Source organism: Ciconia boyciana, chromosome 15 (assembly GCF_034638445.1).
Source record: "Ciconia boyciana chromosome 15, ASM3463844v1, whole genome shotgun sequence".
In the NCBI taxonomy this organism is placed as follows: Eukaryota; Metazoa; Chordata; class Aves; order Ciconiiformes; family Ciconiidae; genus Ciconia; species Ciconia boyciana.
Window position 1 is genome coordinate 10,968,550 of NC_132948.1, and position 14,847 is coordinate 10,983,396.

Here is a 14,847-nt window from a genome sequence, read left to right on the forward strand (position 1 = left end):
ACAAAAGTCATGGTTTTCTTCTCCCAAAGTCCAGTGGAGTGGGCTTGGTTTGAGCCCATCCTTAGAAAATTAAAAATTGTTTGAAAATTGGATGTGTCAGAACATAAAATATTAAAGATTTTTAGTGTTTATAACATGATTCTGGTCTGGTTTCATTGGTTTAAGCTGGAGCTTGATCAGATTCTCACAGTATTACCAAATAGGAATAATAAACTAAAATCACATATAAACTCTTCTTTGAATTCTACTTACTCTTCAAGTGATTTTCAGAAGAAAGATTCTGGTGCCTCAAGTATAACACAAAAGGGAAGACATTGTGCTAAATTTTGATTGAGTTCTGGGATTGGTGTGGTGTTTCATGAAGATTTCCGTAAAGCTACTAAATGAAAAGTGTAACTTTATCATTGCTGGTTTTGTTTTCCAGTATACGATAAATGGGAAAAAAGTGGAAGTAGCTGTGAAGCAAATAATTGCAGGGAAAGAAGTTGAGCAGCGGGGAGCTTTCTCAAACCCAGAGACTTTGGACCTGTACAAAAATATTCCTGAGCTTCAAAACTTCTGAAGTCACTTGTTTGGGTTTTTGCATCTGTCTTTGTTCTGTGTTTGTTTTGTATATACCAATACTGTATGTAAAGAAAAAGCTCTATTTAATACCAGTGGTTCTTTTAAAAGAAAAAATATTTCAAGTGCATTATGAAAGGCTTGGGTAAAGCTTAGCTCCCTTTTATTGCTTAGATATGCCATATATCTTGGAGTTTTTTCCAGCCTGGAAGGAGGAACCTGCCTGTTTTGATTTTTATATATATGAGTGCATCTTTTCTGGTTAGATTTACATCAGCAGCCCATCAAATGGGAGCACCAATAGCATAAGTTAAAGTTGCAAATAGAATATTTCTTTCATAAAATGTTCATTTTCTTTTTTTTAAAGTGGATTTTTAGCAACATTTTTTCAATCCATGTGTTTGTCACGTGCAAGGAGTATACAGTGATTTTAACTACTTGACTGCAAAACATGGAAGTGTTCTATATGTAGTGTGCACTTAAATGTTTTTATGAAGCCAAATCATAATGCACTAAACCCATTTGACTCGACTCAGAAGAATTTCAGTCTTGAAAATCTCACGGTACTCTTGAAGGTAATTGCTGCTTCATTTTGTGATGTAACCTTCCTATTGTTTTAAGCTTTTAGTTGATAGACTTCTAGGGGTTCAAAAGGTGAGGGAGCAATCACCTCCTTATTCCTGTTGTAACTCCAGGTTATTTCCATGGAATTTACTGTCATTACTCTGGATTAACATCATTGCAGTTGAAGACAGCATTTTGCTTCCTTGTTTTGAAGTTCTTTGGCTGTAAGGCAACAATCCTGTGTTATGTTAGCTGAAGAATTCCAGTGTGTTCGTTTATGAAAAGCTGATGTTTTTGTAACTTTTTTTACTAAATGTCATGTTGAAAGTGAAAGACTGAAATGTTTTCTAGCTCTGTATCCTTCCAGTTTATAAAGGGAAAAATACTGCAGTGAGCATACTAAAACAGTAAAATGGAAGCACTAAAATGTTGGTTTGTTTTTCATAAAATACAGTTGCAGTAGTTGTACCAAACGTCTGGCATTCAGTATCTCCTGCACTGTTTGAATTTTGTGGGTTAAGTATTTAATGCATTTAAATCCTGGATGTCCTTACAAGTGTGTTGAATGCATTCAGCATTGGTAAAGAGTTAATTAAAATAAATTGATTCTTTATATATATATGTAAAAATATATTACATTTGTTTCAACTTTAACTCAGTTATTGTCTTATTTTTATTTTCCTTTTGACTGGATGTCATGGAATCATTTTTAGCTTGATTTGTTATGGATTATAATGGCTTTAATCCAAGTCCACCCTGCTACAGAATTATTGTTCTCTGAAAGTTTTATCCTGTTTTCTTATGCGGAGCCCAGGACAAGTAAAATATTGCTGCTAGTTATGTATGCATGGTTGGCTCATTGAGAAGGTCACAGGTGAAGAGGAGTGGAAGAAAGTATGCTGAAAATGTGCCTTGTGTCAGTACAGTAAGAAGTTGTAGGTTGTGATACGTTAATGCTGCTGAAAGGGATACATCTGTGTACTGAAAGGTGCGTACTCTGTTACTTAGGGAAAATCTAGATGCTCATGTTTAGCTGCAGCTAGTGAAAGTTTATTGTATATTTCTTCCACCCTGTGATAGATCTCAGCTCGCTTGCTCCAGTAAGCCAAAGGCTGTTGCAGAATGTGTCAGATATCGCTGCTAATAATTCAGTAAGAGTGAAACTGCCTATAAATGCAGCTGAGGAGTAGCCCCTCTCAGGTGGTCTGTGACTGAATCAAAAGAACACAGTCATTGTGGACACCAGCTCCACATTCACTGCAGGATGCAGAAATGCCTCATTAGCAAATGAGGCTTTAGATGAGCTGGTCTCCATTTGACTTTCTGAACTGTACCAAGTCAGACAATATACCATGCTGGCATGATAAATGTGATAATATAAATACCAAGCACCCATTAGAAAAGTATAAAAATGAGCTATCCAGCTGCCAATAACCTATGATTAAAAGTACTCTTAAATTCCTTTCCCCTCTGGCATGCTATATATAAATTTTACATTAACTGTGACTTTGTATTCATTAAAACTTCATTATATCGTTCTTTAATTCATGCAAAATGTCTGGAGTTTACAAAGCCCACAGATCCTTATTAATAAGTAATTTTGGGACATTTCATTAATTAAAGATAGTTTAGAAGCACAGATACATTAAGAACGTATACAATGCCTAGAGGCTGCTTTTTTAATCCTTTATCTTGCTGGAAACACTGTGGAAAGTTTTGTTAATGGATATAATTTGATCTCTTGCAAATGTCAGATGTTGCAAAGCTTTTCCCAGACCATAGTTACAAACAAAAAAAGTAGATATATTTGTATATTGATCTATGTACTTTATAGCTGGCTTCAAGGATCTGAGTTTCAGAAGTGCTGGACACTGACAGCTCATGGAAGTCCAGGGAGGAGGAGAGGTAAGTGGGTACTTGCCTTAGGCTGTGAAATGACTTGCACTCGAAAGGAGGCTGTGGCAGAGCTGGGAATACCATCCAGACTTCCTGCGTCCAACTCCTCCCATTCCAAATCCTGTCCTCCAAACAACCAACTTACACCAAAGGTAAGCAAAGATAAATGCAGGTGGCCCATTTCTTTGGATACTGCCATGGAGCTGTGAACATGGCTGTACTCCATCAAAATATCACTGGCATGAAAGCAGGGAGCTGAAGTCATCACAGTTTGCAAAGGAAGAGCAGAGAGTGGTTTTCTTTCTGCTTCCCAGCCTTGGCTATAAATTAGCTGTGTTCTCTCCAGAGCTTGGGCATAGGGTAGTTGCGGTCAAATGTGGTTTCAAGGGGGTCCTTGGAAACTGGTGGCACCCAGATGCTTGGCTACAGCCGTAAGGTCTGGCATGGTAGTGCAGCTCCTGATACCATAGTGTTAGAAACAAAAGGTCCCGTGAGTACCATAGCTCTGCGATGCTCCTAAGGCATAAGCGGGGTAACCCTTGCAAAAATGTGTCTTGAGTGGATGGAGTGCTGATGTACCTCAGGTGTCTTTAATCCAGAAAGTCCTGATGCCTTAGGGCTGCCAGTGTGTAACTAGTTGTACCTTGTAATGTGTAGCCCCCTTCATTTTTGTTGCCCATTTATAACTTGGGGTTCACAGTGTTTTGGCTGGAAAGTTACATATGCAGATTTTAGTGGCATGCAAACAGAACTAGTTCTGGAAACTGCTTTAAGTGTCTGACATAAATGTTCAACACAAGGAAATTTAGAGCAGAGGTACTTCAGGCTAGGTGCTTTTCTCAGTCTTCTGCAAATTTGAGAGCGACTCTGAATTATGTGATGGAATCAGCTCGTTTACCCTTGACTCCTTGAGAGACATGGTTTTATCACTCCCCTTTTAGAAATGTGCTATTGTCAGCTTCTGTTAGAGCAGGTACTTCCCCCTCCCACTACCTTATGATTTCAATTAATTTCCCTGGTTAGTGGTGGTTCTCAGCTGGTACACAACAGCCCAAGCAGGGCATAGCTGATAAAATTGTTTATAGTTATGTGCAAGAGAAATTGGTTGTGTGAATTACTTAGTGATTTTAAAAACACAGGTAATTGCCTGATGGAATGCAACTTCCCTGGGGCCATTATTGTCTTTCAGTTTAATGCATACATATGTGAAAGGATATCATTTACAAGGCAGAGCAGTCAGTCACACAGGTAAATGGGTGTTAAAATAATATTTAAAATGCATTAGTAAAGAGTACCAGTTTGTTCTTGAGACAAAACTGCAGGGCTTCATTTCTGGGAAAACCGGCGTCTATAGGGAGTGCTCTGGCAGGGAGATGGTGTCCAGGTGATGGCTGGTGTCCGAGCGAGTCTTTGTGGAAGATGTTTGGGAACAATCTCCCCCATGTCACATCCCTGGATGCAAGTGCTGCCATAGTCTTCATGTTGGTAAGTGCAGCTCCAGCTGGCACACCAGCTTTGGTGTGGCTAAGTATCAAGACTGAGTTATTAAATACCTTCCTAGATAGTGTGTGAATCCTGGGTGCTCAACAGGCTGTTGAGGGAGGAGAAGGTTCGTGGATAGCGAGCACTTCTGCAAACGTGTGAGACCTTTGCTGGAGAAGGCTGGTGGTGGAGCACGGTGCAGGAGGGGCAGGAGATCAGGCCCTTAAATTCTGTGATTTGTCTCCTTGGTGCTCAGAGGTACAAGAGCTTGGGTGAGGTGGGAAAGACGTGTTTGTCAACTAATGTATTTGAAATTGCCTGATGTGCTTGTGCTTGGGTTAGAGCATGGAACAGACACTGATTTGGAAGAAGTGTTGTTTTGAATAACACTTCATTTCTCTGTTTCTGCGCTTCCCTTTCTTCTAGTGGGTCACTTTACTGAGCACTTAACCTCTGCCCACCTTTGAGACTGATCAGAAACGTTTCAGTACATACGAAGGCTTTGGTCTTCCCACAGGTGACCTTTGGAGCTCTGCATTGAGCAATTTCTCCACTTAAATCTTTTAGCTTGTTACTGGTTTCCTGAGGTGTCTGTCTGTTGGCTGGATCTCGTGTCCTACAGAGCTGAGAAATCCGAAAATGCTTGGTTCATCTTTCTCCCTTCGTGAGGAGGATATTTTTAGCTCTTAAATAACCAGGTCTTAGACAGCAACAAGATGCAACTTAATTTTCTTCTACATCTCTTGTAGAAAGAGGAAGCTACATGTCATACATCGTATTCTTCCAGAAATAAAATCAGGGTACGAGTTGCTGTGAAGCATGGCCACAGTCCAGTACGGCAGCCTTGGAGCTGATGAGAGCACACATATTTTCCTTGCTGGGAATTAGGGGCCTTTTTAGATTCAAATAATGAGATAATCAACATCAGTTTGAGCATCTTGCTCTACATGATCTGTGTGCAAAGTGGGAGTGAATCTGTTATGCAAAGGAGAGGGAAGCAGTCTCTGAAATGCTATTAGTGAGTCAAAGAGTGTCTCAGAACAATTTCAGTTGCAGAACAATAAGATGTCCCAAAGTATTAATGTAGCAGGCTGCAGCTGTCCACACAATTTCTCATCATTGCTTCTGATGGCCGGAGAAATTCTTCCAAACCACCGGTTGGAGATGAACTTAAGTGATAAAACAGCCTTGGCGGGGGTGGGAAAATCCTTGGCATGCCATTGTTTAACAGGGTTATGTAGCACACTAGTGAAAGCTTAATTGGACCTTGTACTTCTTAATTAGAAGAACTTAATGAATTCTCATCTTACTACTTTTGACAAGTGGTTTTGCAAAGTTCGAGAGGCTTGTTCAGCATTCAGCCTAAGATTCCAGCTGAAATGACAATGTCCCTTGGAAAAAAACATCATCTCCAGGATCGCTAATTAGTTTACAATAGCATACATACAATAGCATTAAAGTATACATGTAGAAGTTCACATCACTAACAAGGGGTCTGCTCAAAAAAAAAATCCCTTTTTCAGTTCTGTTCCTTCTTCTGTAGTGACTTAAAGTAAGAATTGGTTGTTGCAGGGTAACAGTCCCACTGATGGGTATATTCCTGTGTGTTTTCTGTTTTAGTTTTACAAAAATATGGTTTCTAACACTTCTAGCCTATTGATCTACAGCCTGTGTTTTGCCAAGGAATAGGAGAGCATTTCTTCTCATTGTGTAGTTTGCATGGCATTAGAAACATGGCTTGGTTATTACCTTGTTCTCCCAGGCCCTGGATGCAGCGTTATAGAAAAGAATGGCTCGAACGCCACCCTTTGAAGGACGGGTCTGTTTTATGAGAACAAGCTCTAAGCTGAGCAGTGAGAGCTGGTCAAGAGGAGAGCTGAAATCAGTATCGATGTGAAGGTTTGAGAGTGGATGGATGGGGGTGTGCGTGTCTGGGGCAGGAGAAAGTGAGGCCGGAGGAGGTCGTGACGGCGGTGCTCACTCTGCAGTCCTTGGATGCTGTCATGTTTGGGAGCCTGCGGCTGTATGCCCACCCCTAGGAGATGCCTGTTCAGTTGGGCTTTGGTACCTTGAAAAATACCTTTTGGAAGCTATATGCAAAACCTGGTCTCACTTAACCGATAAATTTATCTTGACCTCGATGGGGACAAGAGCTCTAGGGTCACATTCAATGTTCAAGCAGACCAATTTTCATTAAGCCCCAGCTTAGTATGATGGGCTTTTTCCCCTCTCTAAAAAGCACAGTTTATCTCGAGCTCTTTCTAGAGCAGCCAGGGAAGGAGAGTCCCAGTCTGCTTATAACACGGTTACACCTCTCATGAACTCTGCCTGGGTCTGTGGCATCTTTCGTTGCCCAGAAAAAGGTGTGGTGTTTTTTTAGGAGTTCACCAACTTGAGTTGTGTGTCCTTTCTTTGCAGTGGATTTTAAACTGATGGGACTTACCTGGTGCTGCTGGTCCTGCGGGCACCTGGATGAAGGGACTGGGACAGGCACAGGCACCACACCCCAAGAACTCAATCATAATTAACTTCTCTGGCAGGGCATTTATTTCCCTTTAAACCTGATGTATTTCTCTTCAGCTTATATTAGCATGAAGAGGTTAAAGCTAAATTGAAATAAATTGCATAAAGAAAACTATGAGGATTTGTGCTAGTTTAACTAACTTGGTTTAAAAGGTGAGCTGAGTTTAAACAGGTGTGACTTCTAAGCCTCAACGGGGCCTAAGGAGGTGGCCTTGAGTGTGCAAATGTGATACTCAACTGAGAATTTTAATTTGCCTAGTTCTCATGTATAATAAAATATGCTAGATACATGACACTTCATGAATTAATGCAAGAGTATAAAGCATGGAGAGATTCTTGTACAGGATTTGTTCTTATAATGCAAATGCCAAGCAAGGTTTTAAATGGACCTGGCTATCTGGAATCATGGAGCCTATTTCATGCTTCACTTCAGGGGTTGTTCCCATTTCCTGAACCATATCATTATGAGAGGGTGTGTGCACATGTGGGGAGGGAAACTAGGAAGGAAATGCCCCACACAAGCCCATGTAAACCCCTGTGTGTGTATGGGAGCTTTTAGCACATCGGGGGCCCTCCTGGTTGTTACCAGGAGATGAAATAGTTGGGAGGAAGCAGTGGGAGAGATCAGCCTGTCAGCCTGCTTGTCCCTCTGTCCTCAGTACATGTGTTGGTGAAAGGCATTATTAAAATCTGCTGGTGTGAATTGGATTACTGGGGCTGTTGGGGTGGGGGAGAAAAAGGCTTGATTCCTTTTGTCCACGTGCTTTGCCTAACAGGGGAAGCACACAGAGGGATTTCTCTTTAATTTCGTGCAACAAACAGAAAATACAGGTGTTGCCAGGGTTGGCGTAATGAGAATAATCCACATCTGTAACCCATGGGGGTTCATATGCTGCTGGGTGGCAGCCCTGTGGCTGTTGGGATTCGGAGGCAAAGCATCGCTGTCCTGCCCGGGATGAGGGAGGGTGCGCTGGGTGTCACGGGGAGAGCTCAGCTCATCCCCTCTCCGGGTGACTCTGGTTGCTCTGTCTCTGTGCCATGGCTGCTGCTGCTGTGTGTGTCCTTCCTCCACCTGGTCTCATCGGGTAATGTTGTCTCGGAGGCTCCGGCTGTGTCTTACTGTGTGTCTGTGCGGTGCTGGCCCCCCCGGGCTTCCAGGTGCCAGCGCGAGGAAAGAGATGGCAACTTCACAGGGGATGCAGCGGCAATAAACTCTGCATCTCCGCAGAGAAGGATGCGGGGGGGGGCGGGTGGCCATGGCGCTCTGCTCCCCGCACCCTCCCTGCCAAAACTCTCTCCTGCCCTGCTGAAGTGGAACTGGACCTGGCTCCGAGCAGCGTAAGCCAAGGAGAGGCCAGCCCTGGCCCCAGCGTGTTTGTGCCAGCAGTTCCAGGATGACAGATGAAAAGACACCTGCAGAAAAAACCCCAAACAAGGCTGATGGTGAGGTGATGAAACATGGGGAGTGCCAAAGACAGCTACAAACCCACACTGCTACCAGGATGTTATCACTCCCCTGGTGAAACCTGTAATTAGATTGAAAAGATGACAGCTGGTTCTGATGGCATAAAAATATTGAGACTGCTGCAAGAATGGAGATTTTTCTTAGTGCAGCTGGAATTAAAACTGGGGAGGGAGGAATGGAGACTTTGATAGCTCATAAAAATAAAACTTTTTCCTGAATCAGTTTATTGTCTTAATCTTTGGAAAAGTAAAGCAGCTATGTAAATGGGAAGAAAGTTATAATCACTGGGGCTCTGGGCAGGGGTTACAGTGGTTACAAATAGCGAGTGTGATCAGTGCCACGCTGTTTAATTTCTCTGGTGATGATTCTCCTCGTCTCCCACCCTCTGGTCTATCTGGACTGTGTGTGCTTTGTCCCTGCCCTGTGTGCATGGCACTTGGCACCACGGGCTCCTGCTGAAAACCGGCACTTGCTTTCAGAGCGCAAGAAGTACTGGAAACCTCTAGACATCTAAGAGAAGGTTGAACACATTTCCACCCTAGTTTAAGAGTTCTGCCTTTATTCCCTGATGCAAAACCTCAGTTCCTGCTGAGTTATATATGAAATAATTACTTTCATGTACAAACTGAAGGAAAAGAAGTTTTTAAGCTGTGAGGAGTCTGATGTGACAATTCTATTAGGCTTCGGTAGGTACCTGCTTGACCCTGTAAATTGAAACTCCGAAAGGTCACTCTCTGTGTCTTATCATGGTATTTAATTTTCTGTGCTTCAGCAGCAGGGGGTGAAAGGAAGCTGGAATGGGTTTATTCAAATCTATGTAGGAATTGAATGCGACGAAAATAACTCTATTTTTAAAAAATGGCTCTAATCACGCAGAGAGCATTGCTCTTTCTGTTCTTCCCCATTCCTGGCTCCTGAACTGGAAACGCAGGTTTGTATATTGAAATGATAGATCAGCTTGTTGGGGTTTTGTGAACTCCTCTGTCTCTACCGCAGACTTGTTTTTCACTTTTAGCATTATAAACCCATCCTTAATAGAGACTTTGATTCATATCTTAAAGAGTTGAGAAGGGCTATAACATAATGTCCAACTCTGAGCTGCTTCCCTTGCAGGCTAATTCCTGAATTTAGGATCACTGTAAATGCCATGTATGTACATTGAAGGCATTAATATAATTAATAATCAAGAAAATACCAGGTTGACATAATTTGGGAATAGGTAATATGCCAGGAACTTCAGCTCCTGGGAAGTGGCATGATTTACTGACACCTCCCCTTTCCGCCCCCCACCCCCCAACCTCCTGAACATTCATTATGCCTTAAATATTCTCACACTGAGTTTTTTCCAATGGTCTAATTATAAACTTCATTATAATTGTTCATTAGTTTTATTTTGTTCAATTAGCTTAACAAGTTGCCAAATGAAATACAAGACTGGCAATTAGCTTGATCTAATTGTAATGAGCCACTCAAATTGGGTCACCAAATATGTTCGTTTATAGCACTTTTTTTTCCAGTTGGTGAACAATAACATAAATATTCAGAGCATCTCCTGATCTAAGTAGTGGAAATTTCCTACTCATTTATTAAAGTAGAAACAAAAATCAATCGTTTTGCTCTTGGTAGTTCAGAAACGTGCGGTCCAGGCACCCCAGTTGCCCTGGCTTAACAAGACACCGTCAGCAGCTGAGCGGGGCCACCGGCCCATGTCCAAGTCCCTTGTCCTGCAGAATAAAACGTGCCGCTTGAGCTGCCAGGAGGGAGGTCGGCTCTGGTCTAATGTCTGTTTATCTCCTCTGAATTCCAGAGAAATCTGTTTTGAAGACACCTTGCAAAAATACTTGAGCAGCAAATCCTGCTGTTCTGCCTCTGCCATGCAGGGGAAGAGCGACTGGGCAGGTGCTGAGAGCTGTGGAAACCAGGAGGAGCCGTCCTTGCTGCGATGGGCTGTTCTTAAATTTTATTGTGTATCGATTGCAGAGGGAAGTGCCTCATCAGCTGAGCTCTTCTGGTCTTACGGTGACCCGCAGAGGCTCTGCCTGCAGCCCCCCAGAGCTGCTACCTCAGTAAGGTTGGACCCGTAGGTGAGGCCAAAGTGGTGTTAGCCCAGAGAGGCTCCTAGGGAAAACTCCTTGAAAAAAGGATTTCAAATTCCAGTTTGTGGGGTTTGCAGCAGCAACCCACATTATACAATCATAGAGTGGTTTGGGGTGGAGGGACCTTGAAAGATCATCTAGATCCAACCTGGCCAGTGCTCCAAGGGATAACCACAATGGTGCCATGCCCTGACGGAAGCTAAAAGGTAAAACTGTGCTACTGAAAGAGGGGAAAGCCCAGTGTGAGCTGATCTGTCTCCCTTTGGGGAAGGGTGTTGGGGAGCTCTGGGCAGCCAAAGACTTCAGTTTGGGCTGCTCTGGTAGGAGGAAGGTTTTGGATGCATTCAGCCCTGCACAGCAGCTGGTTTTGCTGTGATTTTTGGATAACCCTGAGCTTTCTTTTTTGCCTGACTTACTTTTTGCCACACAGCTCTTGGATCTGCTTCTGTTAAGTAGCTGCTTAGCAGAAGCTCTTGGCTCATATGGTCCAGTGGATTTGCTGCAACCTCTCCCAGAAGCTAATATGGGCAGGAGAAATTATTTGGTATGGATAATTCCCCCTGCATGTCACGCGCATCACATCTAAATTGCAGGGATGAGCAGCACAGTCGCGACTCCTTAGCAAACTTAAGTGGTGGCATTGACAGGACTCAGCCCTGGACTTTGATTTCTCTGGGATCTTGTCCTGCATCTGACAGATGAAAACACAATAAAATATTAAACCAGCCCAGGGACTACAACTACCTGTAAGTAATTTTAAACACTGTTGCACTGGCAAGTGCAATGGGTCGATGGAGCTGCACGACAGCTCTGCCACTTGCTCTAAAACTTGGGGCAGGGGCTGCCAGCCCAAATCCATGCTTCTTCCCTGCAAAATGTTGTCTACCAAACCCATCCCTGACAGATGGATGAGTTTGGTGATCTATTCATGCAATCTCTTAAAATTTCAGCCAGGGACCTTGTTCCCTCTAGGAAGGGGGAGAGGAGTGACTCGTCCTGTCTGAAAGACAAATCCCCCACTGCAGACAGTGTACCCACAGTCACTTTTTGCTCCGCAAACCCCCTTTGATGCGGCGATGTCTCTTGGCACTGTCTCTAATTAGTTGTGTTTGCCAGCTGGGACGCGGACGGTGTCAGAGCTCAGCTCGCTGAGCAGGTTGAGATTAAAGACGCTGACGGCGCAGAACGGGAGAAAATTCACACCTCTGCCTTTCACGCCACAGGCAGCTACATCAGCTCTTCAAATATCGTCCGAAGGCATTGTTCAGCTTAATGAACGTGCCCAGAGTTAACGTCTGCATCTGGGGCTGCTGTAGAAACGCGCTTTTACTTGAGTGCATCCTGATGGTGTTTTTCACTCCACTCTCTATGCCCTGACCTGACCCCTTGCTGCAGCCTGGAGGGATGCAGGGGCACCTCTGCTGTGCAATGGGGTGGCCCCTGCCTGCATGGTACAGGTGCCACTGGGCACAAAGGAACAGGTCCTGGGGCTGGGATGTGTCTGGGTTTGTGCCTTTGGGCCTCCCCCCGGTACCTGCTGGGCTTTGACTCAGCAGAACCCCCCTGCCCGGTGCCAGGAGAGGGCTGCACTCAGACAAGTCATGTTAAGAGCATCTCTGCTCCTGATTCACTTTGCTCACTTTATATTAGTTTTATTCCTGCTTGGCTTAAAGCAGGCAGGGACAGATGTAAACAGGCTTGCAATAAACTGCTAAAATTGCAGAAGGGCTGTGTGACACATGGCTTTGCATTCGGTTCAAGTAGTTACAGTCATAATATCCATTAATTTTCGTAGTTCTCCTGGGGGCAAAAGTCTCTCCTTTTCATTAGAGACAGACCTGAATTTCTAAAGATCCTGGCATTCGATTCAGCCTGCTTGGCACTCACTCATGCTGTGAAAAAACCCTTTGTTTATACAGATGATGGCCTGGGGTGGGGATGTGGTCCTGGCACCTGGGCCACCTCCCCTACATTTTATTTAAGGCTCTGAAATGCTCCTGCTCGGAGATCCCAGAGCTGTGCTGCAAGGCGAAGGGTGGGCGGACTGGTTTAAAAAAAATATATATATATTCTAGGCAAAAATTTCTCAGTATAAATGTTGAAGCAAAGCAGTGTCACAGATGACAGGTCTTCAAAGCCGAAGCATGAGCTGCGCTCGGGGAAGGAGGAAACCAGGCGGATCCCCTTCCCTTGATTAGCGAGGCTTTCCAGGTGCTGGCTTGCTCCCTTTCTGTCTCCAGGCTGCCTTTGAAACAGCCTCTTTGACGGCTTCAGGCATTTCTTAGTTCAGCTGAGAATGAGCAAATGTAAGAGAAGAAATCTGTAAGAATGACAGGACCTATGTGCGTCTTTTATATGCATTTCTGGAGCACAAAGACTTGTTTTAATGAGCCGGCAGGCAGGTAGCTTTGTGTGACGCTTGTTTTTAGCAACTCTTCGGTGACGGAGTTACCCAAGAACTTTCCCAGCTATGACCTCCATGGAAAACGCTTGATTTTTTGGTGTTGGTTTTGTTTTCTGGGTAACACCAAGTCCTGACTACTTGAGGAGCATGGGAGCATCCGCTGGTCCCAATTGCACGTGGTACTGGGGGCTGAGCTCCCCATCCTCCTCCTAGGGCGGCTCCTCCAGGCATGGCCATGTCCCTCCTGTCCCCAGGCCCACAGCGTTTGCCCTGGGCCCCGCAGCAGGGTGCAATGTCCCCCCTGCTTTTCAGCATCATCGCTTCGCTTTGCAGGGAAAACTCAAAGCAGGGGTGGGTGCCCAGGCTGAGTTCGCGGGAAGCCTGAATGGCACCAGCCCCAGCATCTCCGCCCAGTCCACGCTGCCTTCGTGGGTGTGGACGGACCCAGGAGTATTAACGAAGATCTCCTCTCCGTCATATTTCCAGGCAGCACAGCTCTGAGCAGGAGAGCTGAGACAGCCCTGCGATCTGGGGTTGGGTGGCTGCTGGGAGGAGAGCAGACGGTTTCTCAGAAAGGGCAGAATCAGGGCTTGTCTTTGCAACCCGGCCACGGTCCCAAGCGGTAAATGAAAGCCAGCTGATGGACCAGCCACAGCCCCCGGGTTCACCAGAGGTACGGGGCTGGGCGTTTTAATCAGTTCAAAGGCATCAGAAAATGATGCATCCAAAACATGGTATGAGATAATTTCTCTTTATTTTGACAAAGCTAAGAGATAAAATCACATTCCTTGTAATTATGCAAATAACAGCATCTATGTGGCATACGACTGACTTTCTTCATACACAATTATTTCCTTAAAGAATGTTTTTAATGACTGGCTATTAGGAAAAATAAAGAAAGAATAATCAAAGGATGCTTAATGATATGAATTTCCAAGAGGCCTGGGGCTCCTATTGTCTTCCTAAAGATATTATGTTGGCTTGCAAGAAGTAGATCACATGCTTAGAAAAGCGTGTACCACCTGAAGAAGCGTATTGCAAATTGCTCCCAGCACACGCTGTGCCGCTGACTGCGCGCCCGACGAAGGCGAGCCGTGTCCAGCACCTACGTGTCGAGCCGGCGTACACAGCGGTTTGCAGTCGGGATAACAATTTGCCCCTAATAAGGATGTAGTGGAAGTTGTTCTTGTCAAAGATTTGCAGGTCTGAAGTAGAGAGGTGGGTCCCAGTCCTGCTTCTCCCGAGGTCAGTGGTGAAACTTCCACTGATGGAAGTGTGAACCGGAGCAGGCCTTTCCCCTAACCTAACCCTTCCTCTGACCTCTGCATCCAAAACCCAGGGCTGCTCTTCTGGGGAATTTTGTTGGTGCTTTGAAAAACACCTTCCTCGTGAGCAGAGATCAGGGATGGAGCATCTGGTGTCATCTGAGATTAACTCGTTCCACTTCACTTTTCCTCCTTCCCACCCTGGTGTGTCACACTGGCTCGCGGAGACTCTTGCTCCCGTGCTCGCAGCATCCGAATACGAATGTGGGCCTTTTGTTGAGCAAGTGCTGGAAGAGAGGGCTGCGGGCTGCCTGCCTGCTGCATGTCAAGCTGGTCCCAGTCTAGTGACAGCAACTGAGCAAAATCCTTCAGCAGGTTTCTGTGCAAGCCCGTCCTCGCACAGCAGGTATCAGGGCACAGCGTGGGGGACGGTTTTTGTCGTTTTGGGAAGGATGGGGTGTGAGCTGGGCTGGTGCAGCCTGGCCCAAGGGCAGCACTGAAACTCTGCAGCTGTGCGAGCTTGTGAGAGCCCCGGGCTGCTGGGAGAAGCACAATGCATGCACGCAGCGCACGCTCTCCTTCTGTTTATTT

The 14,847-nt window shown here is 44.8% G+C and overlaps 1 protein-coding gene across 1 annotated transcript in view; it reads left to right on the plus strand.

Annotated features, from left to right (window-relative positions):
* Positions 1–1,758, plus strand: part of AACS (acetoacetyl-CoA synthetase) — a 43,781-nt gene extending 42,023 nt beyond the window's left edge. Inside the window, exon 18 of the mRNA XM_072880392.1 lies at positions 425–1,758. Coding sequence (XP_072736493.1) covers positions 425–562 — 138 coding nt within the window. The 3' untranslated portion in view covers positions 563–1,758. The remainder of the gene's footprint in view (positions 1–424) is intronic.
* Positions 1,759–14,847: the final 13,089 nt, after the last annotated feature.